This window comes from Rhamphochromis longiceps, linkage group LG15 (genome assembly GCF_057381845.1).
Source record: "Rhamphochromis longiceps isolate RC_006_pf linkage group LG15, R_longiceps_female_GT1.1, whole genome shotgun sequence".
NCBI lineage: Eukaryota > Metazoa > Chordata > Actinopteri > Cichliformes > Cichlidae > Rhamphochromis > Rhamphochromis longiceps.
Genome location: NC_140571.1, coordinates 25,853,479 through 25,879,826, shown reverse-complemented (window position 1 = coordinate 25,879,826; position 26,348 = coordinate 25,853,479). Strand labels below are relative to the sequence as shown.

At 40.7% G+C, this 26,348-nt stretch overlaps 1 protein-coding gene across 1 annotated transcript in view; it reads left to right on the top strand.

Moving 5' to 3' along the window:
- The window catches only part of cd109 (CD109 molecule), a 54,192-nt gene extending 41,626 nt beyond the window's left edge, over positions 1–12,566 (top strand). Inside the window, exons 30-33 of the mRNA XM_085382456.1 lie at positions 1,430–1,566; positions 4,817–4,973; positions 5,044–5,146; positions 12,199–12,566. Coding sequence (XP_085238582.1) covers positions 1,430–1,566; positions 4,817–4,973; positions 5,044–5,146; positions 12,199–12,410 — 609 coding nt within the window. The 3' untranslated portion in view covers positions 12,411–12,566. The remainder of the gene's footprint in view (positions 1–1,429; positions 1,567–4,816; positions 4,974–5,043; positions 5,147–12,198) is intronic.
- The last annotated feature ends 13,782 nt before the right edge of the window (positions 12,567–26,348 follow it).

Genomic DNA, 26,348 nt, shown 5'->3' with positions numbered 1-26,348 from the left:
AACCTCAGCCAAACCGATTTGCTCAGTTGTAAATAAAACAGCGAAGTAAACGTGACCCGACAGACAGAACCTGAGTGAATGAAGTCCAGCGTTTAACCACTGAGAGCTAAAACTCAGCTGAGGTTTGAAAGCTGTGTGCCGGTGATTGGACATCAGCCGCTGATAAAGCTGTTCGCCTATAAAGTGCTCTGTAAGGAAACGAGCTCCAGCAGCTCTGCGCTCGGGGAAAACACTATATTTACTTATCTTGTGCAGAAAAATGCGCTGACATTGCGTTATATCGAGCACCGGCTGCCCAGTTAAACTGTGACTATCACCAGGTAACTAGGCGTGTTTCTTGAATTAGCAGCAGGTGTTAAACAGCTGACAGATGAGGAGGAGGATGCATGCAGGTAAACTGAGGGTCTGTTGAGCTGATCGCTGGTTTCGTGAGAAAAATGTCAGCTCGTTCTTTATGTTACAGAAGCACAGAGACACAAGACCAGGCGGAAAGAGACGATCGTTCGGTGAAAATGAGAATCTGCGAATGCAACATGTGGAACACGGAGAGTGGAATATGTAAACAAACCGGTTAACGTAACCCCCTCGGTGCACTCTGCATGCTAACTGTTAGCAGAGCTAGTGAAATCTCTGAAAACATCTGAGCACTTTTGCAAACATGTTCTATGTTGACAACCTGACCAGACATACGTCGCGACATTCGCGGCTAAAACACTGTTAAAAGTGTAGCTGGTGACAGAAAAACGGGGTATTTTAAAACTACACCACCACCATTGCTGCTTGTGATTTGATCTGCATTCTGGGATAACTGGCTGCCCCAAGTCTACACAAGCAATCGATTTTCTAGGATCGACCTGTTTTGACTTACTTTGCACGGCAACCAATCAAATGTTAGAGAAGCTGCATGGGCAGCGTTAACCCCGCCCCCTGAGTTTGATGGGTGAGGCTGACAGATAAAATTATTTCATGACGACAGCCAGGCGCCAGGACTGCCAAAATGAAATAAATAAATATATCATTAAATAATTAATTAAATGTGTCAATAATTAATTAAATGTGTCAATAATTAATTAAAATGTGAAATACATAAATAATTAATTAAATGTGTCAATAATTAATTAATTACATGTGTCAATAATTAATTAAAATGTGAAATACATAAATAATTAATTAAATGTGTCAATAATTAATTAATTACATGTGTCATAACTATTTATTTAATTAATTAATTCCAATTTTAATTAATTATTGCCACATTTAATTAATTATTTAATGGTGTATTTAATTAATTCATTATGGCAGTCCTGGCGTTCCATACTTACAGCAAGTACTTTTAACTAAAGAAACAATAAAGAAGCTGCATTTTTCCTTTAAACCTCTGTGTGATTCTCATTCTTATTCTGTAAATTTGGTTCTTCTCTTCCTTCAGCTTAACGTTTTCTACAACGTCAGGAACAAGGAGATGAGGAGAAGGAGGCGAGAAGCTGGCGAACAGGAAGCGTTTGAGCTGTACGTCGAGCTGGTCGACAGCGAAGTAAACTCTGCACATCTGTACATCTGCACCAGGTGAGCGGGTCAGCATCTGTTTCTTCACATGCCAACAGCTTGATGCAACAGATTCATCAGCACAGCAATCAGCAGGATGTGTGAGAAGCGTTTCCAGCGATCATCGTCTGTTTACAAACAATAAAACATAATCAGCCAAAAGCACCAGATGTCAGTTTGACAACAGACCCGAGAAAAACTGAAACATTTGTTAGAAATAACCTTTTTGAAACCAATACATCTCCAAATATATTTATTCACTTTTGGAAAGTGCCTAAAACAATACACAGATAACTTCTAATCACTGTGGTTATTTGGTCTTTGCTCTGACAAGTTTGCTGAAACATTTAAATTAATTTCTGTTCATCAAGAAATTATTTTTTATTGCTCCTTCTTTTTAAATAAATGTATCATTGTCGGTAAATTTCACCCTAATTATGTTTATACTCTTGAGAAAGTTCCAAAGATAAATAAAGGAGTACTTTATAGCAGTAGTTCCCAAACTACCGTACGCGTACCCTCGGGGGTACGCAAGTGGCTGTAGGGGGTACGCGTGGGTTGGGGTTGGAGTGGGGATCAAAAGTTTTAAAAGCCGAAATTTGCGCTAATGCAGTTTTTTTTGCCTGTCAAATACATGACTATATACCACCCTCTGGTGTTCAGCAAAAAAATAGCTCTGACAAAATACATGGGCGTGATTTGCCCAAATGACTGACACCTAACAGTTGAAGTTGCCTCCAAGCATTCAGTGCAGCGCGAAAATGGACAAGTGGTTAACAAGAAAAAAAGGCCCTACCACAGAGACACCGGCCACAACAACCAATAAGCTCATATCTGAAGATGCATTTTCCAGTGACCGCACAGGTGATTGTTCAACAACAATGTGTTCGTCAGATTTGGATGCTAGCAGTGCTAGCAGGGATGTATCTGTGGTTACTAGCCAAGTGGCTAGCATAGCTGGAGCCAGCCATGTGGAAAGTGATGAAGTGTCTGATGCGGAGCGTCAAAGTGGGAGAAAGCATGACAGCACGGACTGTAACACAACCTCATCAAAGAAGCGCAAATATGATGACAATTATATTTCGCTGGGGTTTACGTGTATAAATATTGGTGGATTTCCCCGGCCACAGTGTGTTATTTGTGCAAAAGTATTGTCTCAGAACTCAATGAAACCTTCACTTTTGCGCAGACATTTAGAGACAAATCATCCCCATTTGAAAAATAAACCAAGGGAATATTTTGAGCGACAGCTAAAATCACTTTCAACAAGTAAAACCTGCATTCAGGTGCCAGATCTTATGAATAAAAACAGACTACAAGCATCTTACATGGTCAGTTACAGAGTGGCTAAAAACAACAAACCCCACACTATTGTGGAGGACCTCATTCTCCCTGCTGCTTTAGATATGGTAGGGACAATGTTGGGGGAAAAGGCAAAAAAGACGATACAGTCCATTCCATCATCAAACAATACTGTCTTACGGCGCATCAATGCAATGTCAGAAAATGTTTTACAGCAGCTACTTCTGCGCATACGCCACAGTGAATGTTATGCAATACAGCTAGATGAGTCCACGGATGTGGCTGGCCTGGCGCATCTTCTCGTATATGTGCGCTACATTCATGAAGGAACCATCAAGGAGGACATGCTGTTCTGTAAACCGCTGGAACAAAGGACAACTGCCGCAGATATTTTTCAAAAGCTGGACACATTCATGAACACACATGGACTCGTGTGGGACAGATGTGTTGGCATCTGTACTGATGGCGCACGGGCCATGACTGGGAGACACGGAGGTGTGGTTTCGCGTGTGCAAGCAGTCGCGCCAGATGCCTCCTGGGTACACTGCAGCATCCACCGAGAGGCTCTTGCTGCAAAGGGAATACCTGTCCGTTTGAAACATGTTTTGGACACGAGTGTAAAAATGGTTAACTTTGTGAAAGCCAGGCCGCTGAACTCCCGCTTATTTACTGCGTTGTGCAATGAGATGGGCAGCGAGCATGAGACATTATTACTCCACACAGAGGTTCGCTGGCTATCTAGAGGGAAAGTGCTGACCCGTTTCTTTGAGTTGAGGGATGAACTTAAAGTTTTCTTCAGTAACCATCCCTTTGAGCTGTCTGAACATTTGCATGATGAAGAGTACCTTACCTGCCTGGCTTATCTGTGTGATATATTTTCTCGTCTGAACGAGCTCAATCTCGGATTACAAGGCGTTTCTGCAACTATATTCAATGTTCAAGATAAAGTTGAGGCCATGATAAAGAAGTTAAACCTTTGGAAGAACTGCTTGGATACAAACAACACTGAAGTCTTTCCTGTGCTGCATGATTTTCTGTGCTCTAATGATCTCACACTATCTAAAAGTGTAAAGCGCGAATGTAACGTGCACCTTGAGGAGCTGGCGGTGCAGTTACGCCGATACTTCCCAGAGACGGACGGCTCAAATGATTGGATACGTCACCCGTTCACCGCCGTGCCTACTTCATTATCACCGTCTGACCAGGAGAGCCTAATTGAAATCGCCACAGATGGATCTCTAAAAGTTGAACACGCTCAAAAGAACCTGGCGGATTTCTGGATAGGGCTGCGCACTGAACAGCCCGCGCTGGCTAAGCGCGCTGTCAAGACTCTGATGCCTTTCGCCACCACATACTTATGCGAAAAGGGATTTTCTGCTTTAACAAACATGAAAACAAAATACAGAGCAAGACTTTGTGTGGAAAACGATTTAAGACTCAGCCTTTCCCAAATTGAGCCAAACATTGAAGAGCTGTGTGCCTCTGCTCAAGCACATCCATCACATTAAATAAAGTTCTGTTTAATGAAAGTTCATGGCCTTTATGCTCTCGACAAAAAAGTGAATTCTAATAAATCCTTTGATACACTGCTAGTATTAAGTAGTAAAGTTTGTTATTAAAACTCTGTCATTACTAAAAAATATTGATAAATTCATTTGGTGGTGAGAAATAATCGACTGTGCAGTATTTATCTTTATGCATGCGATATTGCAATGTATTTATAGACACTAATTAAGAGTCGTTCGTAGTAGGGGGTATGCGGCTGAGGGTGACATGTCTCAAGGGGTACGTGGCTGGAAAAAGTTTGGGAAGCACTGCTTTATAGCAATTAAATTTATTATTTTAATTTACAAGAAACTTAATACAGGCTAAGAGTCAAATAAAATTTGATTTGATTAGAATAACATTTTGAATATCATTTAAATGTTTTTTTTTCTTTTCCTTTGTGTGGTGTTGTGGTCCTCTGCAGGCTGGTGTATGGTCTGGGCCTGAGTGCAACGGGAATGGCCATCATGGAGGTGGGGCTGCTGAGTGGCTTCAGTCTGTCGCCGGTTGGCATCGAGACTAACGACGTTGTAAAGAAAGTGGAGACGCAGCTGGGAAAAGTCATCCTGTACCTGGACTCAGTGAGCGGCTCACAAACACTGATGTGTCTGAGTGTAAATACTGAAGCTTAAGTTATAAATTTATTTCCAGGTGACAACGCTGGAGATGTGTGTCCAGATTCCTCTGATTATTGAGTATAAAGTTGCCAAAGTCCAGGAAGCTACGGTCGTCATCTATGATTACTACGAACCAAGTAAGACTTCGCTCATATGCTTATATTAATGGATAATCATTTTACTCTCCCCTGCAAATACTGTGTTTTGCCCAATAAAATCAAAGAACTCTTATTTAAAATGATATATAATTATAACACAAAAGACAAAGTGTTGTTGTAACAACATGGTGGAAACTCTCTCAAACGTATTCATTCGTTGTATACATGTGACATTGTTTCAGACTGAGAATGAATTGAGGTGCAAACTGTTTTAACTCTTTCCCTTATAAACCAGCTCTATTCTGATTAGTTGTCCGCCGTTAATGGAAACTGGGAGTGGGGGGCTTCTGTGCAACTAGCCAAAGCAGTGTGGCAGGGATGACTGTATTATCTTAACAACATCATAAATAGCAGAAAGTAGAAAAAATTGCCTGAAACAGAGCATTTAGAGCAGTCTGAAGGCTGAGCTGGATCCTATGGCTCACAGAGATCACTTCTGTGTGTACTCAGCTCATTATATGAAGCTTATATGAAGACCACATTCAAGTTCATGAACAAATAACAATTAAACAGTATACTGTTTGCACAGGGACACAGTTGTTATCATTTTTCCCTGAAAACGAGGGACTGTATAAAACAATTCCTAAACAGTTAATGCAATATTGTAATTAAGCTCATTAAAGTCAAAGTGAAAATCAGCACTTTAACCTCACTGAGGCTGTTTGATCCACTGTGGTAGTAAACGGAAGCAAAATGACACAATAAAATGCACGATTGTGTAGAAATATATGGACCTAAAGCAGAACATGTCCACTTTTATTTTTTTACTTTCAGTTTTGATGTTTTTATAATCTTGTATATGGGGAAAATGCATGCAGTATGATCCAAACCAGGACAGCCTGTCATGTCCATGTAAACACACCGAGGACCTCCACTGACGTTTTATGAGTTTTTTATGCTTTTGTTTAGCAAGAGTTTAGCACTGTGTGTTCACCCAATCACGCGAAAAACCTGTGATTAAACAAAATGTATTGGCCTGAATGATTGCTACAAGCCTTTTTCTCTAGAACAGGGGCGTCAAACATAAGGCCCCAGGGCCATAATGGGCCTGGCAAAGACTCCAATCCGGCCTGGATCAGGAAATCTGGAAAATTTGAAGGAGTGCACACATTTTTGAAGTTTTAATTGTATTTTAAAACTTTTCCTATTGATGACCCCCCTCACTCCCATTGCCCATCACTCTACACTAGGGGTGTGCAAATCCAGGCCTCAACGGCTGGTGTCCTGCAAGTGTTAGATGTGTCCTTGATCCAACACAGCTGATTTAAATGGCTAAATTACCTCTTCAACATGTCTTGAAGTTCTCCAGAGGCCTGGTAATGAACTAATCATTTGATTTAGGTGTGTTGACCCTGGGTGATATCTAAAACTTGCAGGACACCGGCCCTTGAGGCCTGGAGTTGGACACCTGTGCTCTACACCAAAACAAATAAGTAATAGATGAACAATTAAATGACAGAAAGTTCTACATTTTTAATGTCTAAAAATGTACACTTTTATACAGTGGATTCAGAAAGAAAGAAGAATAAATTTTCTTTGAATGAACCAAAAATGTGTATTTTATATAATTATAGGACAGTCTGGGCAATGAACCAACTTTCTCTGTAATTTCACACATTTATCATGTAGTTTTGCTGCTCCAGCCAACTTGAGATAAAAGAGTTTTGAGTTTGACATTACTGCTTGTGAGGTAATGAAAAAACATTTACATTTTAATTTAATAATACATTTTTACATGCTTTGTGATAAAACAATAAATTGGGTATCAAAATAAGGTTTAAAAATATAAAAAGCAGAAGTATATAAGAATGATTTTCAGTTTAAAATATACTGCAAAACTGAAAATTCACTGATAGCCGCCAAATTTTACAGTTACAGTGGTCCCTCGCTATCCGGTTGTTCAGTGATGACGTGACGAATCCTACTTCCGGGCCTAAAGTAGTCTGCGTTTAATATGGCTTTTGTGTTGTTAACATGTTTAATGTTTTTTATTTTATTCTATTTGATCTCAAAAAGCTCCTAAAACAGTCAGTGATCACTGTTGACCTCTCTCGGCTTTTATTACCGCTAATCATTTATTTAAGCTCAGTTTTTAAAACCTTAGGATGTAACTACAGCCCAGCCCATGCAGCAGTACATGAATGACTAACCTCGTATTGTGGATGGATTATCTCAGTTGTTCTCCTGGCTGAAGTTTGGTCCTTTTACAGCATCCTGCCATGCGATTACATTTGTTCCTGACCACCGAGAACACTCACATTAACTTTTATCGAGTGGAAAAAAAGTTAGCTTGTTTATATTATGCTAACATAGCTGTGTCACTAGCGGTCACGTAGCACATCATTATATACCAGCTAGCCCAACTTCAGTAACCCTACAAACGTCACTGCTGTTTAGTTTTCTGTCTTCATTTATGCTGGAAGTGATAACAGAGCTGTACGTTTTAATTTGTTTCCAAAACCCCGCAGTCAGGACATGCTATATTGCAGAGGTGGGACCAAGTCATTGTTTTGCAAGTCTCAAGTCTTTATCCTCAAGTCTCAAGTCAAGTCTCAAGTAATGTCAGGCAAGTCAGAGTCGAGTCTCAAGTCACTGGTGTAAAAGTCCAAGTAAAGTCACAAGTCTGAAATTTTGAATTTCAAGTCCTTTCGAGTCATTAAAAAAAATGAAAAAAAGAATGTTGCAGTTATATGATAAATGTAAATATTAGACCATGTAATTTTTAAATCTGTGTTTTTCTCAACACATGACAAAATAGTGAACTTAGAAAATATACACAAATTGTGAAATTGCACCTCTTTAAAATGCAGCTCAATTAAACCTAGCTCCAAGAATAATTTTCACCGACAGTTCTGAGATAAGCTGCATGTTATTCTTGGATGCGGTTGTAGGACCGGCTTTAAAATCGCATGACAAAAATATCATACACATTAAAAAAAAACTGCATCACCAACGTAGCCTGGAAAACATTTGCTAGTTAGATGAAGTCAGCTATCTCATCGTAGCATATTTATATGCATATTTATAATTATACGGATCTTGGAGTGAGTGCATACACTCGTGAAGTTTAGTAACTTCCGGTCACTGCAACAAGCCCAGGTACAGTTTACCGACGGATGGGTACAGGACCTTGAAATGCACCGTGTAGAACGAAAGACCATCGTACGTATCATAAGTTTACCAGTCTCACAAATCGTCGTCATAAATACACATTCATTAACCGTTTATTAATAGGACCTTTGAGCTCAACGATAATTAATTAGTAGTGGAAATAATTTCTGGTTCGCATTACAGAAATGTAGCAGTGACAATAATACTGTATGCTGTAATTGTACTGGACAATTAGTGATACAAAAAACCTGTTTTATCCTGTGAATAAAAGTATATGTTTTTGTCAATGTACCATAATAACAGAAGCGAAACGCAATATTGTGTCAGGACAATTCACTATTTATGCACAATAAATAAAGGAGCATAGCGCGACAATTTCTGTTCAGCGCCAGACTTGCTTGTAACCTATATCACCAATTATGTTATGAAAATGACGTATTAACTACTACAAAACACTGACCTTTGTGTAAATGCTTGGAGCAGACTAACCTGTGAGCTGGAGTGTTCTGAGACGTTATATTTGATCTTGGCTGCAATCCAGGCCATCTCTCGCCTGTTTGTCACTTCGGAAACATGGCTCGAACAATTTCTCTTCAACGACGTAATCCGATAACAACCGATCTCTTTACCCGTCGGCTTCCCGTGGCTGTCATTCGACCGGCTATTGCAGTTAATAATACAACAGCTTCTTGCCATTTTTGTGTTTCTTTTTATCGCTGTATAACTGATTTCAATTGAAAGCCTGCGTGCGCTAGTACCTCTTGCCACGAGTTCCCAGAATCCTTTGCGGTTCTACCCGTGAATGACGTCACATTTTCAATCTCTATATAATATGCATGTTAAATTTTATATTTGGGGTAAAATATCAAGTCTTTTCAAGTAAATCGGTTCAAGTCCAATTCAAGTCCCAGGTCATTGGTGTAAAAGTCCAAGTCAAGTCACAAGTCTTAGAACATTTTTTCAAGTCAAGTCTAAAGTCATAAAATTAATGACTCGAGTCTGACTCGTGTCCAAGTCATGTGACTCGAGTCCACACCTCTGCTATATTGTATTTAGATAGAAGCTAGCGAGCTAACTCCCTGCTAACTTCTAACTCCAAATGTCATAAATTCCGTTTTCATGGATGCCTGGATGTTAAACTCAATTGTTACACGTGGTAGAGCAGAATGCTGATCATTTTATTAAAGATGAAAGACTTTAGACAGTTTTTCAACTCTCAGTAATGCCATAGTGGTGACATGTGGTGTGCCTCAAGGGTCGGTTCTAGGCCCTGTACTTTTTAATTTGTATATGTTGCCTCTCGGCAGTGTCATCAGGAGGCATGGAGTGAACTTCCACAGTTACGCTGATGACACGCAGCTGTACATCTCCGTGTCTCCTGATGACACCAGACCAATGGATGCCCTTTTTAACTGTATCTTGGATATAAGATCTTGGATGGCAGAAAACTTTTTACAGCTTAACCAGGACAAAACTGAAGTTTTAATTGTCGGTCCTGAGGCTCAGAGAGAAACTCTTGTCTAAATTAGAGGCATTTTCACTATGTCCTTCACTACAAGTGAAAAACCTGGGTGTTATTTTTGACTCTGAGCTTGGTTTTATCCCACATGTTAAACATGTAACCAAAATTGGATTTTATCATCTAAAAAATATAGCCAGAGTCCGCCCTATTCTCTCTCGGGCCAACACGGAGATGCTGATGCATGCTTTTATTACCAGTCGCATTGATTACTGTAATGCCCTGCTCTCTGGTCTTCCTAAGAAGAATATTTCAACTTTACAACTCTTGCAAAACTCGGCAGCTCGTGTGCTGACGAAGACCAGAGGGCGGGCCCACATTACACCGGTTTTAGAATCGCTGCACTGGCTCCCCGTGTGTTTCAGGATCGATTTTAAAGTTCTTTTATTGGTTTTTAAATGTCTTAATGGTCTTGGGCCTTCTTATCTCTCAGATCTGCTTTTACCATACGAACCCTCGCGGACCCTGAGGTCCTCTGGTACTGGCCTTTTGATTGTCCCTAAAGTCAGGACACATACTCACGGAGAGGCAGCTTTTCAGTGGTATGGTCCTCGTCTGTGGAACAGCCTGCCGGAGGAGCTCAGGGCCGCAGAGAACGTACATGTTTTTAAGAACAGGCTCAAGACCCACCTTTTTAATTTAGCTTTTACTTAGCGTTTATTTATTTTTTATGCTTATTTATTCTATCCTGTTATTCTATAGCTTCTTCCCTCAGGACGGAGGTTTCTATTTCCGAGATGCAGGACAAAGCGTTATAAAAATAGCTTTGTCCCCGTTGCTGTCACTGAATTAAATAAGAACTGTTTTTGATTCGAAATATTAAAGTATGTGTCACAGTGAGTTTTATATATTTACTAGGTATGTGTGTTTTTAAAGGGATGTCAAATGCTGTCATTTTTCTGTAAAGCAAATTTACCTTGCCTTTAGGTATAAATAAAGTTACCTTACCTTACCTTACCCTTATTATTAATTTAGGATTTACCTAATATTTTTTTGATTTTATTCTTATTCATTTTTTAATCTTCTTACTCTATTTATATTTATATTTATATTGTATCCTGTTCTTATTTATTTTATCATTTTACCCTGTATATATCGTATTGCGTCATATCTCCAGTGTTTCCTCGGAGGGCGCTCTCTGCACCGGGGCTGTTATTGACCGTGGCTGCTGGGTCTCTGGGGTCCTCTCAGCCTGGCTGGGGGGCTCCTTGGAGGGTGGGGTGGGCTGCTTTTAACTATGTAAAGCACTTTGTGCTACATTTTTTCTGTATGAAAAGTGCTTTATAAATAAAGATTGATTGATTGATTGATTGATAGTGATCGTTTGATATATGGACCTGCAGCGGAGTTTAGACCCAGACACGGCTAGTGACGTCAGACTGAACAACCGGATAACGTGGTTCACCTTTGCGGCCATGCTGTTTTGCAGATTTTTGGGGGGCAATTTTGCATGCTTTTATTTATTTGTTTATTTATTTTACAGTGCATTTTGTTCTGCGTCCTGATCGGTTGTAGACCGTTGTCAGTCAATCTTGTGCCGTGGTCCTGTACAGTACAGAATGCGTTCAGCTTGTCAAATTTACATAAATCTTCGATCGCTAGCAGACTCTGAAGTGCTGTACTGTATGTTTGTAAGTTTTCAAATCAACGAACACAACAATGTCGATGAAGTGTTTTGCACCGTCAAAGGAACCTGTGGTAGCACCCAAAAGGCAGGGGAAGATGCTACCATCGCATAAAAAGTTGGACTTCTGGACATGCTAAAGGAAGGTAGATGTTTTTCGGACCATAAGGCACACCGGTTAAGCAAAGCAAAATAGTCAGATAAGTCAAACTTGATTCAACTCATTCTTCTTGCTTCCCTTACTTTCGTACAATTGATCCATTAATGTTCAATTCTCTGGCAGCTGCTCTATTCCCATGTTCTGGACCTGAAAACAGGGTTTGATCTTTGGTTTCATTCCATAATACTGGACTTATTTTTCTATGAAGATTTGAACTTTGAGAGTTTTTAAACAAGAGAGAAACGTGTGAAAATGTTCATGCCTGTCTGAGAAAAGTGTATAAAGTGTGTAGTGAGGGGGTTTGCAGCCTTAAAACATCTATAATAATTGTAAAAAATAAAGTTGGCTTCTTTGCAGGTTTCACCTATCGCAGGTTATATTTAGAACGTAACTCCTGCGATAAACGAGGGACCACTGAAAATAAAAATCATTATTTTTATATATATATAGATATCTATATATCTATATATAGATATCTATATATCTAAAACTGGTGATTTTGTTTTCATCCTTCCCGTCTCAAACATCCTCCATCTTTAATCATTAAAAAGAAACAGCAGAAACACAAAGGCAGAAACTGAAACCGTTGATCTCTAAACCTTCACGTCCTCCTGCAGGGCGGAGGATGGCGAGGGCATACACGTCGCAGTGGAGGAGCAGCATATCTTCCTGCTCACTCTGCGGGGACAGCTGCAGTCAGTGCAACGTAAACGGCGACTTCATTCCCGACGAAGCCATCTTCAATGCATCAAACAGGAACAGTGTCCACTTCAGTCTGAGTGGTTTTCTGCCCATACTGCTCCTCCTCTTCATCATCTTTGAATTGTAAACATGTCTAAACAAAAAGCTGCACATATAAATCTGTCAGGCTCGGTTCAAGGTTGTGGGGTTCTTATTTTGTTTCTGACTAAAATAGAAAACTGTGTTAGAGATGCAGAAAGTCACAGGACTCTTCTTTGTACTGTCCAAAAATAAACGTGACTGATAAATTTTGATTTCCGTTGCAGGTTTTCTTCCCTTTGTGTCCTCATTTAAAACTCCCCTACACTCACCGACTTCAGCTGTGCTGAAGAAGCGTGCATGTACCTGTGAAAGAAAGCTGGTGCGTGTGACAGGATATGAAAAACACTTGGTTCACAATAATGTTAGCAGCTGGGCGTTTCTTTTGTCTGTAGAAGCAAACATTTAACCCCTGGAGGATCTTAGAAAAATGCATACGCTATCGGACCTAGAGCCACAAATCGACCACGCCCAAAAAGTGCTATAAAAAATTTATATATTAATATTTTATTCCACTTTAAATTAGCCAATCTTTTAAAACTACTTCTCCCTGAACTATCCATGTAAAGTTTTAATTATATTTCGGGGGTTTTAACCCTTTTAATCGCAGTTTAATTACATGTGCGCACCGTTTTTTTTAGCCCCCCGAAACAAAACGAAATATTTTAAAAAAAAAACATTTGAAGTAATATTTGATTGTTATTATAATTAGGCCTTTAGATGGACTAAAGATTGGCACCAACCTTCATTTCGATCGCCTTTTATTTTTTTTTTCCGGACCAGAAAATGGTCTCCAGGCGGCAAATGCTCCTCCTCTAGGCCGGAATCGGTGCATGCTCCCGGGTTGACTCGCGACGATGACCGGGGCATGTTGCGTCGGACCCCTTTTTCCAACACACACATCCGGTACCACGTCACAACAAATACGTCATTTCCTGTTGATTAAAAAAAAAAAATCCAACCTCAAACGGTCCTGGGGCCGAAAATTGTCCCGCCCGATCAGCGGGCGAAGCCGCTGCAGCACGCCGGAAATGACGCTTCATTCCCCGCAGGTCTCTTTAAGCAGCCCGCTGTTTTCCAGCCCCGGGTCAAATGTGGAGCAAGGGCGCCACCCGGTGGACAAATAAAAAAATTACAACTCTAAGGCCAGTACTGCAAGCGGAAGCGGAAGCATTACCGATCACGATCGATTTGACCGTAATTTTTTTGCCGTGAAAAATAGCGTTTATAATGGGTTTCAATGGGGCACAAATCGACCACTAGGTCCGATAGCGTAAGTTTATCGATAGCTTAGCCACTGAAGCTAATTTCCGGAAGTCATACTGAAATTTTAACAGTAAATGTGACCAAACTTTTTTTTGCAGACTTTCGCTATATTCCATTCAACACTGTGCAAATGGCAGGTAATCAAAATTTGAAAATAGCCACAAATCGACCCAAGACCCTCCAGGGGTTAAATATGATTTTGAGGTGAAGTCCCCCATTAAAAGCTTATACAGGAACATGTTTTGGTCCAAACAGAGATCATTCAGGTTCAGAGGCGTGCTCAAAAAGTCAGAGTTTTCACTGTCACCAAGGTCGCGCTCTTTCAATTGAACTCCTATGAACTTACAAACTGCTCTGCAGGAGGCTAACTTCAGAGTTTGGTTTAAATCGGCTCCACATTTCACTGATTCTGTTACTTACAATCTGTAAGTGTGATATAAGTGCTCAGGGGTATTTTACTATCTGCAGCACAAACTGCATGTCCTGGCAATTTATTGAGTATGTATTTAGCTGGTGATGAAGATATTCTATAAATGTTTTCACACCTGGTCCTAATCTACTGCCAAGACTGTACACTGCTGGAACTGCAGTAATCGAGTACAGGTTACATGTATGGTATTTATCATGGAAAATATTCAGTGAGCGAATCAGTGAGGTTATTCCCACACCTCCTTTATGATTTATGTTATAAAGAAGCATCAATCGCTCAAATAAAAGTATAAACTCACGAATTCACAAGATGTGATTTTTCTCCTGCGTTGCTCTCTTGGCTTTGTGGCAACACCAGTGTTTCATTTTGCTTTTATACTTTATGTTATTTACCAGCTCAGATCTGATAATGTGTTTGACTGAAGTTGATGAGCTCAGCTGATTATTTTGTGCAGAAGAAGAGTCAAAAGATTATTCATGTTTTAAAGAGTGAGCACAGAGCCTGAAGCACAAAGTGTGGGTTCATAGAAAACAAGCAGTGTGAAGGTAAAATATCCTTGACATTGTGCATATTGTGGATTTAATTAAAAGTGACCATAAACAGAAAGTAATGAGCGCTTTTATATCTGAGATCAGAAAAAACTGCAGTATTTGGGCTCTAACACCTGTATTCACCTTGATCTCTAATTTATTAGATGCTGCTGCCTCAACTCCACTCTCCTCTTGCGCTTCCCTCATTCCTCAGCTCATTGCTGGTGGATCAGACTGATACAGGGATGTGTATTTAGGGACATGAAAAGGCTATAGGATAAAGGATAGCAGCCTTTGAGAAATCTGACTGGACCCAGGAAACTAACGAGGGTGAGACCAATAATGAAAAGAGGGAAGAGAAAGGCAAAAATCCCTGAGACACAAAGAACGTGAAAGAAAAGAACAGAGAAGACAAGCAGCCAGGTGAACACTAATGACCAAGAGTAAGAATATTTAGTAAAAAAACACAAAAACTCAAATGCAAGGCAGGAATCCATGGGTGGGGGAGCTGGAGACTATCCCAGCTGTCATAGGTCACAAAAATGTGTTTGACTCCCTCCACCTGCATGAACTTAACTGCAGCAGAAACATGTTCTTATCGTCATCTAAGCAAAAACTTCATCCTCACAGTTTAAGCGTCTCTTTGATCACTTGAGTTTTTTGAGCGGCTTGCCGTTTCCCCACCACTAAAAGATTATAAATGACGGAAAATGAAACATTACATTTAAATTTATTCTGCGGGCATTAAACGTGTCTGCGATGAGACAAACTGAAGCAGGAGGTTGAGCAGCACTCTGAGGCCTTTCATAAATCTACACACTAAAGTAGGTACGATGCCACGGCAGCACCATAAATCTGTGCGACAATCAAAGTGACCGAGGCATAAACATTAACGACAAAGCCTCTATAAAGTTTAAAGCCCCGCCGATGATGAGCGCTCCGACAGCGAGGCAGGCTGGAAATATTTGACCCACGTGTGCACACGAGAAGCAGCTGGGATCGATAATATCTGCCTTTTCATGGCCTCATTACAGCTAACCTCCACTCAGGGTGCACCATAGCGGTCACTTGAGAGTTAGACGTGATCAGGGCATTTCTCAATCTTCAAAATTATAACATAAACTCTGAACACAAAGTAAACATTATTCAAAGTGACGAGTGAAAAAAGCCCCAGAAGGTCAAACTCATCGAGACACTGATCGGACCACACCGTGGGGTTATAATGCTGACGTCAGAGCGCAGAGAGGTTATGTTTACATCAGTCCAAGAAAACAAAGTTCACTATGAAAAAATGAATAAAATAAAATGATTTCTAAAGTGCTGTTTGAGAGTCAAAAATGGGGTCCAGTAATATTACGTGGACACTGCGTGGCCAAACTAGTGTATATTTCTCGCTTGGAGGAGACGTCTGATTGGGTGTCTATTGGACGTACAAACAAGGCCAACATCTGTGTGTTTACGGCTTTGCTTTTGCAGTCTATTTTCACGTGGGAAGATACAGAGTCTGTTCCAACACCATGTTTACTAAGAGTGAACACCATGTTTACTAAGTGGGAGTGGAAAATGCTTAGAAAAGCTTTTATTATAAACACATATGAAATGGAAAAGATTTTTTTAATCTTCCATGTGAGGATGACAGAAGTGCAACTGATGAAAGGCTTTGGTTGTCAGTGAGTCTGCATCTCTCTCTTAACTAACCGTGTAAGGAGTGTGAAAGGGTCTCTGAATGTCCTTCCAAAGTTTAGCAGCAGTCCAGCGATCTTTGAGATATTATAAAGTAAAGGGGAAGCCCAACGGAACGACTTGGTAATCCCTGCAAACAGCTGGCCTGAAAACAGGATGGCACATTCCTTGTATGTTCAAGCAGTATTCCCTGTCAGAATCTGTGCTGTCATGATAAAGCAAAAATTTCCTAGTTGGAAAAGCAAGGTGTGAAAGTCACACTTTCTCTGTGGAAAGTAGAAAGTTTGAACCACAAACACAGATGAAAACTGTTCTGCTGGAACGGCCTGCATATTAATCAGCCATGACACGGTGTATCAGATCCTGTCGGGATATAAACACGACCACAGAGGGAACATGTTTCCTCCAAACACCGACCCCACCAGTGCATCATCTGGCTGCACAGCAAGAACACTACGTTCAATCAACACGTGCGCTGCAGAGCTCATTCTCAGTGTGGGAGCTTCACGATTGCACAGCACCAGCGCTACCATATTTTAGGACAAAGAAGAGACGAGTCAGTCCATCATTCTGACATTGGAGACATCTGGGTTCAATCAGTGGCGGAGGTTGGAGCAGAAAAGTTGTTTCTATTGGACAAAAATCTTACATTGCACTCGCATCCTCAGGGGAGCTTCAGTTCCTGAACAGAAATGTGGCGAGATTTCATTTGAGCTTGTTGAGTTTTGCATGAATAAAAAGCAACAGATTTTTTGAGTTGACTCTCAAAATGCTTCAAATTACCCTGAAATTTGAAGTAAGTTCTCTTTAGCTCATGCCAAAACCCATTAAATCAATCAAGGAGGACACTCAAACCCCCTCACTTGTTTATAACCTTTACCATCAGCGCAGTGGGGGAAAAAAACGTAGAATGTTTATTAAAATCCGTCTCTGCTATAATCAGATGTTTTCACTTTCTGCCTAACTGAAGCTCTCCTCTGGACTCAGTGCACACTTCACTTGTTTTCTTCAGTGGCTTCTTATGTATCTCTACGCTGTGCCTGATTAGCTTCCTGACAGCGTTCATATACAAAAGAATGAGTGATTGTGCTGTGATTGTGTCTTTATTCTTTCAGTGCTTCATTACCAACAAATTCTCCTCAAAGCATCAACCTGTCATGGGCCATTGACCCAGTGGTTTGAGTTTTGTGGGTTTATAATTTATTTTTGGGTTCTAGTTTTATATTGTTTCTTTTTTTCAGTATGGTATTATTTCAGAGCACTTTGGAGTAATGCTTTTGTGTCCAGTTGGTCCCGGTCTCATCTCTGTATTTAGTCAGTCTTGTCTCTGTGTGTTTCCATTTCTGTTCTGGTCTTATGTTATTTTCTCTTTTATTTTAATCGTGTCTCATCTCGTGCGTGATGCTGAGGTTTGCTTTCCTCGGTTCATTACTTGGATTGTGTTCAGCTGTGTTTCTCAGGTGCTCTGCTTTGCCCTTACCTTGATATGTACTTTAGTCCTCAGTTTGCTTCTTTTCTCTGTCATGTAGTTCTTCGTTCTGCTGTGCTGTATGGTTTCCTGCTTTGTGTTCCCGTTTCTTTCGATGAGTGTACCCCTTGGTTTGTGTTTTCTCTGAATCACTGTGGACTCTTTAATTTTAGTTCAGCTAAAATAAAGACTCACTTTTCTGAGTCCAAGTTCAGAGTCATGCATATTGGGCCCAAGACCTCCCTATCACAGCCCTTCACATATAAGACTGTTCCCACACATACCCTCAGTCTTAATGTAAAAGTGATAAAAGCCATCTTTGAACCACCAGGGCAGTTACTGAGCAGTTATTTTGAGCAGGCTTTGGGTCAATAGAGAGTGAGAGCCGTAAATGTCATTTCAGTAGTCACATGGGACACAAAAACTACACAGAGACTAAACTTAAAAAATGCTTTAAACGTTTGTCCCTAAGTAATTAAGTCTCTTTTCCCCTTTTCTTCGAGCAGTCTTTAGGAACAGTTCCTGTGGTACATTCAAAGCTCTTTAACTGTCTTTTCTTTTGCCCTCTGTCAGGATGATCCTGCACTGCAGCAGATTCCAGGCACAAAATCAGAGGTCTCTGTCCAGAAGCGTGCACCATGAGGAACCATTAAGATCCACTATGCAGAACCCTCAAACGCCCACACCTCTGGTAGAGGACCCGAGTTTGAGGAGCACACACACCACCATCTGAGTGGTTGAAAGGGATTTTTTATTTTTTTTTATTTTTGAGCAGTGACTCAAGACTGTATTTCTGTATTTACACAAAACGTTCTATTAGCCTTGCAGCACTGGTGGGGCGGTTCATGTACAAAATGAGAAGCTCTGGCAGGACACAGACACATTCATGCTTTATAATGAAATCATATATGAAGAAGTGTAATGCATGGATAGTTTTGTACATATATAACTGTCAGTCAAAAATATGCACACAGAAAAAATGCTTCCATTGTTCCCATCTCCACCAGTAGGTGGCAGGATTGCCTTAGCTAAAAAACAACTCAACGCCCGCCCCCACCCCTCTCAAAATTTGCAACTTTCCATGACACAAAGGTATCAACGGGAAACTTTTTATAGAGGCTTTCACATGAGCTGCGTACACCGAGGCCGTTTGAGCACAGAGCCTCTCTGGCTGTCACCGTTAATGGGAGGCAGATGGACCTGGCTCGAAACGTTTCAGACTAATGAGGGAAATATGGAATCAGTGGAGGTTTCACACAAGCAGGCAGACGTGATGCTCATTGTATATTTTGCTTTGTAGCTGTCAAATTGTGTGTGTGTGTGTGTGGGGGGGGGGGGGATCCAGTTATTCTGCTCAGATTAATGTAGCCCGACATTCTGAGAAAGATAAGTTACACCACAACCAACAACAACAACAACAAATCTTTGCATTCACCGAGATTCAAAAGGTGACAGTCTCACTTTCGAGCACATAAATGCACTCAAAGCCATTTTTATTATAACCCGTTATTGTTTCAAAGTGAAATTCCAAGCAAAATAGCCTTGGTGTATAATTATATGCTCATGTTGTCTGTAAATCCAGCTGCTTTTTTTCTCCCTTCTTCTTCTTTTTAAAGCTTGCTTTGCAGTGTGAATGCACATTCAACAGGCTGAGGTCCATGTAGTGGCCCCCCGAGAGGATGAGGTCAAAGCTAAGAAAGTTGTTATACATGTGTGAGCCTACAGTCTGGTGATGAGGACGCAGAGGACGACTCACACTTGTCATTTCTCTTCGTGCAGCATTCCAAGCAGCAGCCTCTCCAAGAAATCTGTGCTTCAGTTATGCAGTGTGAAATTCTACAGTTTTATTTGCCTGATATTTAGCTCTAGTTAGCAGCTATCCAACCTTGTGTTTTGGAGAAGTACAGTTTCTGGATGTGGCTTGATGAGGGAGTAAGTACGTTTTACTTAAAAAGCCCCTTACAAGATAAAATCACAAGGGGCAAAAAATGGAGAAAAAGACTGAGTACAAAAAAATGCCTGTTTAAAAAGATGAGCTTCAGCTGAGGGCTGGTGTTTTCCACACAAAGAGGGCAACTATTATAAAGGCTCTACCACCTCTAGTGTTTGTTGTCTATATTTGGGGAAGGACAATAAACTCTGATCAGAAGACCTGACAATCCTACTGGCGACATATGGCTTCAGAGGGTCACTGGTGTCCTGGGCACCTCACGGTGAAACCAGAACTTAGAGCTCAACTAGCTAGCATTAGCTCAAAGCACCTCTGGCTCCAAACAAGCAACACTGCAGCAAGCAGAACACCGACATCTTGGGCGAGTCCTCAAAATGTGGTTTCTAGAAACCTTTTGGCCTCGCAGTGAAATGCTTTCTAAAGGTCGAGTAACTTTCAAGGTGGGGTTTGCAGAACTGATCAATTTCCCCTCATAGACTTGACCTTTGGAACATTTGCTCCTGAAAACAGGTTGTTCTGATTGTAGTTTGAGGCCAACAATGAGCCAGAAAGATTTTATGAGTAAAGGCTCAACAGGCTTTCAACATTTTTGCAAAAAGAATGTATAAGTATGATCAGCAGGATAATTGGCTTAATCTTCACAGGGCTTTGGTCCTGCTGCAGGAAATGTAAATCACAGTGCTACGGAGCTGTCACATTTGGCTTCATGCTTAGGGGTAAATTTGTAACCTCAGACACCCTCTTTGTTGTCAAGCTTGTGTTGTAGCCAGTGTCTGCTGGCTGCTGGAGTTGGCTAACAGAGCGCCGGGTAGTTCCTGTGTGACCTGGATCTGACCAACAGTCTGATGACTCTCTCAGTCTGATCTATGGTTTATTTTGTTTGGTCTAAATCAAAAGTGGTTTTCTGGGTTTCTTCAGCTTCACACTGACCAATTAGGAGTTGTAAATCAAAATGACATTTGGCTCACTATATCTGGCAACACATCATCCTGTCTGAATGGAGTTTTTGTTAGCTTGACATAAATCTGATTACTCTTCTTCTTAGCCATAGATCATAAACGGACTGGGGAAAAAAAATTCACCAATCAGTCCATCGGCAGCACCTCCCAGCATCCGTGAAAATAAAAATAAATAAGCTCTTTTCAATTTAAATGTAGAACTTGGATCTATAGTTTGGAAACCTTTCAGTGGTTCATTTATTAGTATTTGAAAAGGGATGACAATGCATCAATTTTCTGCTGCCAATATATGGGCAGCATTCCTCTCCTACCTGGGAATCTCCAGATATTCTCAGGATAGATTTTCTTCTACCAAAAGGAAGTGAAGGAAAACTACCAAGAGTGATTCACTGACATCCAACTTAAACATTATCTTGAAATTAAAATGTAAAACTATATATTTTTAAATATATCAATAAACACATTTATTTGACCAATAAAGAGATGTACATTTGAAATCATCCACATACACACTGCGGTTTTTCTTATTTTATATATCCAGATTTGTGCAAGAGAAAAGGAAAAGAAACAGAAAGCCACATTTTAGACTAATCCTACAACATAATAGTGATGGGATTTCCGGCTCTTTTTAGAGAACCGGCTCTTTCGGTTCGGCTCACTAAAAAGAGCCGGCTCTTTCGGCTCCGAACCGGCTCTTCAGGTTGTTTTGTTGCGTTAATTTATTATTAAAAATAATATAAAATTATGCACAAAATGAATTACTAATGTAAAAAAAAGTGGTTTTATTTATATATGTTTATATATAAATATATGTGGTGGCCCCTAGAGACAAAGCACATACAAACTCCAAAACACATTCCTAGAGTTAACTGAACTTCCAAAACAGAGCTACCTAGATCACTTAAATTACACAATTGAAAGCATATGTGTATGGTTTGTGTATTTATACACAAGCACTCATATATATTCAAATAATAAAAAAAAATGTTCATTTACACCAAATCATGTCGTTGGTACTTGCTGGCTTGTGTAGCTACTAGGTAACTAAAGCTCAACACTGCGCCTAGCATCCTGGAGCACTTCTGTTGTGTTTTGTACGTGTTTTGAGTTTTTACGTGTTTTGGAGTTTGTACGTGCTTTGTCTGTAGGGGCCACCGTAAATATACTTTTATTTAGTCACTCCACATAAAATGTAATAAATAAATCATATAATACAACAACCAACTAGTCACAGTTCAACTTTTAACTATTTAAATTTTCAGCTTTTTCCATTTAAACCAATTTAAAGTGAAACAACACAAAACACTGCAAACCACAACACAATTAAATATAAATTACAATATGAAAACAAAAAGAAGATGCATATTCTCTGTCATATGCGCCTGCATGAATAAACTTTCTGAATCCTTTAGCATCTGCAACTGAAAATAGTTGTGGATGATTACTATACCTTTCTAATGTGACGTTGTTGTCCCTGACTCTCTTTCTCTCCCTCCCGCTCTGTTCCCGTGCTAGTGCGAGTGTAACTACCGCCCCTCCCCCCTCTGCTCAGCGCAAAGCACAACGCTCGCATGCTGAGTGAAGCGGAAAAAAAAAAAAGTGCGAGAGAGGGTGAGAGAAAGAAAAAAAACCCCACAGCTCGCGATAAGGAGCCGGCTCGCGTGGTTCACGTCAAAGACCCGCCTCTAAGAGCCATTTCGTTCGCGACTGACACATCACTATAACATAATAATAACACTGGAGCTCTTCAGGCGGTCAAAATAAATTAAAGATAAATGTTAAGTGTTACTTTAAATTAGTGGAAAATAGAAAACCTCAAATCTAAAGAGCTCACCACTCACTTAAAATATAATTTAGCATTTATTATTGGGGGAAAAAACAGTAAATGCAAAACGGCAAATAAAATCCTCCTAATGACTGATTAAAGAAGATGACTCATGTGTTCTGCAACGTCTTAATCAAACTCATAACGTGAAAATGTGCTGATGAATCAGATTAAAGTAGGACAAGCACAGACGTATTATTTGTTTTGGCAGCTCTTCAGTCACTAAAGAGCTGGGTATAATGTTTTCCAGCAAGTAAACCACTTTGCATTAAGTGTTGCACACATTAACACTTGGCTGACCCTTACGCAGTAACCACAGCAAAGTCTTATTACTTTATGTTTATGTCACAGTGATGCGAGGCGCTCTACGGCTGTCTTCGGCTTTGAGATCAAATGAAACATTTATGATTTCCTTATAAAATCAGAGCTTTCGTGTTTGCTGAGAACATTTGACCAAAGGGCACAATGAATTGGTTCGTCGAGATCTCCAAGAAAAGAAGCGTTCGGACGGAGAAGTGATTCATCGTGCGGCAGCTCAAACATGGTCTGAAAAGCTCAGTCTGGCTGGAAGGAGAGTAACTAATGATTTATGTGGTGAAGGTACTGAATTGGAAATGATTACTCTGCATTAAGTTACATAAGTCTGCAGGGGAAGAATTCGTTTTCAAGCTGCAGCGGTCGGAGGACAACAGCATGAACGTTTCATCTGCCAAGCTGGCTGCTAACAGCAAAATCACATGAAATCTGCTGAGAGTTCAAATATTCTTAAAAAAACATTTTCATTTCTGTATAAACATTCATTCATTCATGCAGTGTCTTTGTTGGCAGGTGTACTGGGGCTTTATTACTTACTTTATATGAGTAGATTTACATATAAAAATACAGTTAGCTATTAAAAAAATATGATGCACTCTTACAAAGTATACTGCCAGATAGATGTAGCTTGACTTCAAATTAGGCAGTTCATGCAAATTAGGCATTCGCTCATTCAAGCTTATGCTGCAGTCACATCTGAGAAAACAGAGGTTGGAGAAACCCAAATGTTTGTGAGCATGTGCAATGACCTTCCAGTCTTGTTGCCTCTGAAACGGTTGCTTCAAAGACAGGGTTTACAGTTACTCGCAGACAGGCGCTTTCTCCGTCACTTTTGCACGGCAACACAGCGATAAAGAGGCAGTAAGGCAGAATCAGGTTGGCAGTTACATGCAGTCGCTTTGTGATGTTTGTGTCACAGCAATTAACTGTGATGAACTGATGAAAATCACAAATCTGTTGTCTCCATACATAGACATTCACATTAGAGCCCACACAGAACCCAGAATCTGAAAGAGAATTTCAGACATTTCTCCATTGACAATACTGTGTTTGCTTACTTTATCCATGACATCCGTTAATTGCCATTGCCATTTTGAAAGTGAATACAATGAAAGACGGCTGGATCTGACAGAGGAACCAAAGGACACTGCAAGCTCAGACTTGCAATTCTCATGTTGTTAGCTAAGTTGCTATACCCTGGTTTATCCTCCGGACTTGTACAATACTCATATTTCACAAAATGAACTTCGTATTTTATTCATTAAAACTTGAAACAAAAACTGAGCTCATCAGGAAATGATGATGAGGTCACAAAGCGAGTGAGTCGAGGGCTGTTTCCCCACAGAGTGAAAGGACTGTAAATTTATTTTTATAACCATAGGAGTCGCCCCCTGCTGACCATTAGAAGTCATGTTTAAGGCACCTGCTTGCTAGTGTGGTGGCGCGAAGGAGGGATAACCAGGGACGGTGACTAAGGGATGTTGACAACGCCACCTGGGGACAGAGTTACACCCCAGGAAAGATTTTTATAGCCAATGTAGATATTACACTAGCTACCAAAGCCCACAGGCTCATTATTAACAGCAGAGGTGAGGCAGAATTTATTAAGAAAAACTACTAAAAGCATAGAACTGTAAAATCAGAGATGTTCTTCAGGTAGCAGGGCTGAGTCTGCAAGACAGTTTATTAAAACACTTTATTAACAAACAATGATTAAAAGGAAAAAGGCTCGCTGCCACCCGAGTAAAACACCAACTTGATAAAATAACTAAACAAAGCAGTGGAGACCGGCCCTACAGAGAGGAGTACCCAAGGGTGCCACCAATTACTCACCATGTAGTTCCACTGCAAACCTCACTGTCACTCACACTGAAATCTAAATGGTGCAAGCTACCTATGCCCGGTGTGTACACTGTCATGCATCGGGGAGGGGATTCCACCTCACGTGCCTAGCCCCTCAACAAGCGGCCGCACCTCCACTAAAGCAATAAAACAACAACCATAAAACGTTAAACAAATTAGTAAAAGATATACATAAAACAAATACACCCTAAGTTACAGTTCTTTATAAAACCATGAGTCAGTCAAGGCCAGTCCATAAACGTTTGTAAGATGACAACAGGCCACAACAAAACAAAACAAAAGAGCACAAGACATCTGGGGCCCGTTCTTCGTACGTCGCTAAGTAGGTTAGCTGGATTTGATTGTTAACGATTTCGCGTGATCCTGGATCGTTCGGTTCCCCGAAGCTCATCCGGGACTTGCTGTCATAGCAACAGAGCCGTAAGCGTAAACCTGCTTGGGAGCAGGCTTACTTTATGTAAACAGGATTAGATCGCGGCCACTCAGGTATGTCCGCCTCATGTATACGAAAGCAACAGCGATATCCGACCACTGTTTCACCAGAAATAGACATCATCAATGTAACTAAAGATAATGCAGCACTTGATACTGTTATTGATGTCACACAGGTCATTTCCTAAAAAAGGGAAATGCACTATTAATCACGCTATGTCATGTAGGTGATCACGCCAGATGCAACTCATATGTCAGAGTAGTAACAGCAAATTACATCGCGTAATCAAGATGGGAGACCACGGCTATAAAAGCGAAGGTGGAAGTGGGAAGCCTGTCGCAGCCATGTCCTGTCCGTTTGTACGCGAGCCACCCATTGCGGAAGGTGCAAGAGTGATAAGGAGAGTTTTCAGAATCCAACGTATATTGCGGGATAGACAGGATCCTTTAGCTCAGCACGACAGTGTGCTCATAGAGAGATACCGATTTTCCCGTGAGGGTATCATCTACCTAACCAACTTGCTGGATCCCCATGTTAAGAGTACCACTCACCGTAGTCGGGCATTAACAACTGCACAAACTGTGTGCATTGCCTTGCGGTACTTTGCGAGTGGCACGTTTCTGTACGCTGTTGGAGACGCAGAGAACGTTGGCAAAAGTGCTGTCTGCCGGGCCATTCGCAAAGTGTACCTGGCACTCAAGCATTTCCTGGGTGCGTTTGTGGTTTTTCCAAGCCACTTAAGACCACAGGTTGTCAAACAGGGCTTTTTTGCCATTGCAGGTACAGTAAATTCGATAGTGAATGTGATGCAATCATGACCTATGTCGGTAACTGTAGCTCGATTGTCCGCAGGCTTCCCGAATGTGATTGGTACCATAGACTGCACACACATTGCGATCAAGGCCCCCCCAGGCCCCAATGAAGGGGATTTTGTCAATTGAAAGGGGGTCCACAGTATAAATGTGCAGGTGAGTAATACTAACATTCCAGATGGCAATATATAATGGGAGGAGTGTGTTCACATATAATGTAATCTCCCAGATGGTGTGTGACTCTGTGCCATATCACAAATGTGGAAGCTAAATGGCCCGGATCAGTGCATGACTCAAGGATCTTCAGAGAGTCAGGGTTATGCACATTATTCGAGCGTGGTAAGAAAAAGAGGCTTATTCTGATATTTCACACTCATTTCGGGCCTAACATAACAGCATTTCTCCATTACACAGGGGCCTACGATGGGATTCTCCTCGGAGACAGGGGTTAT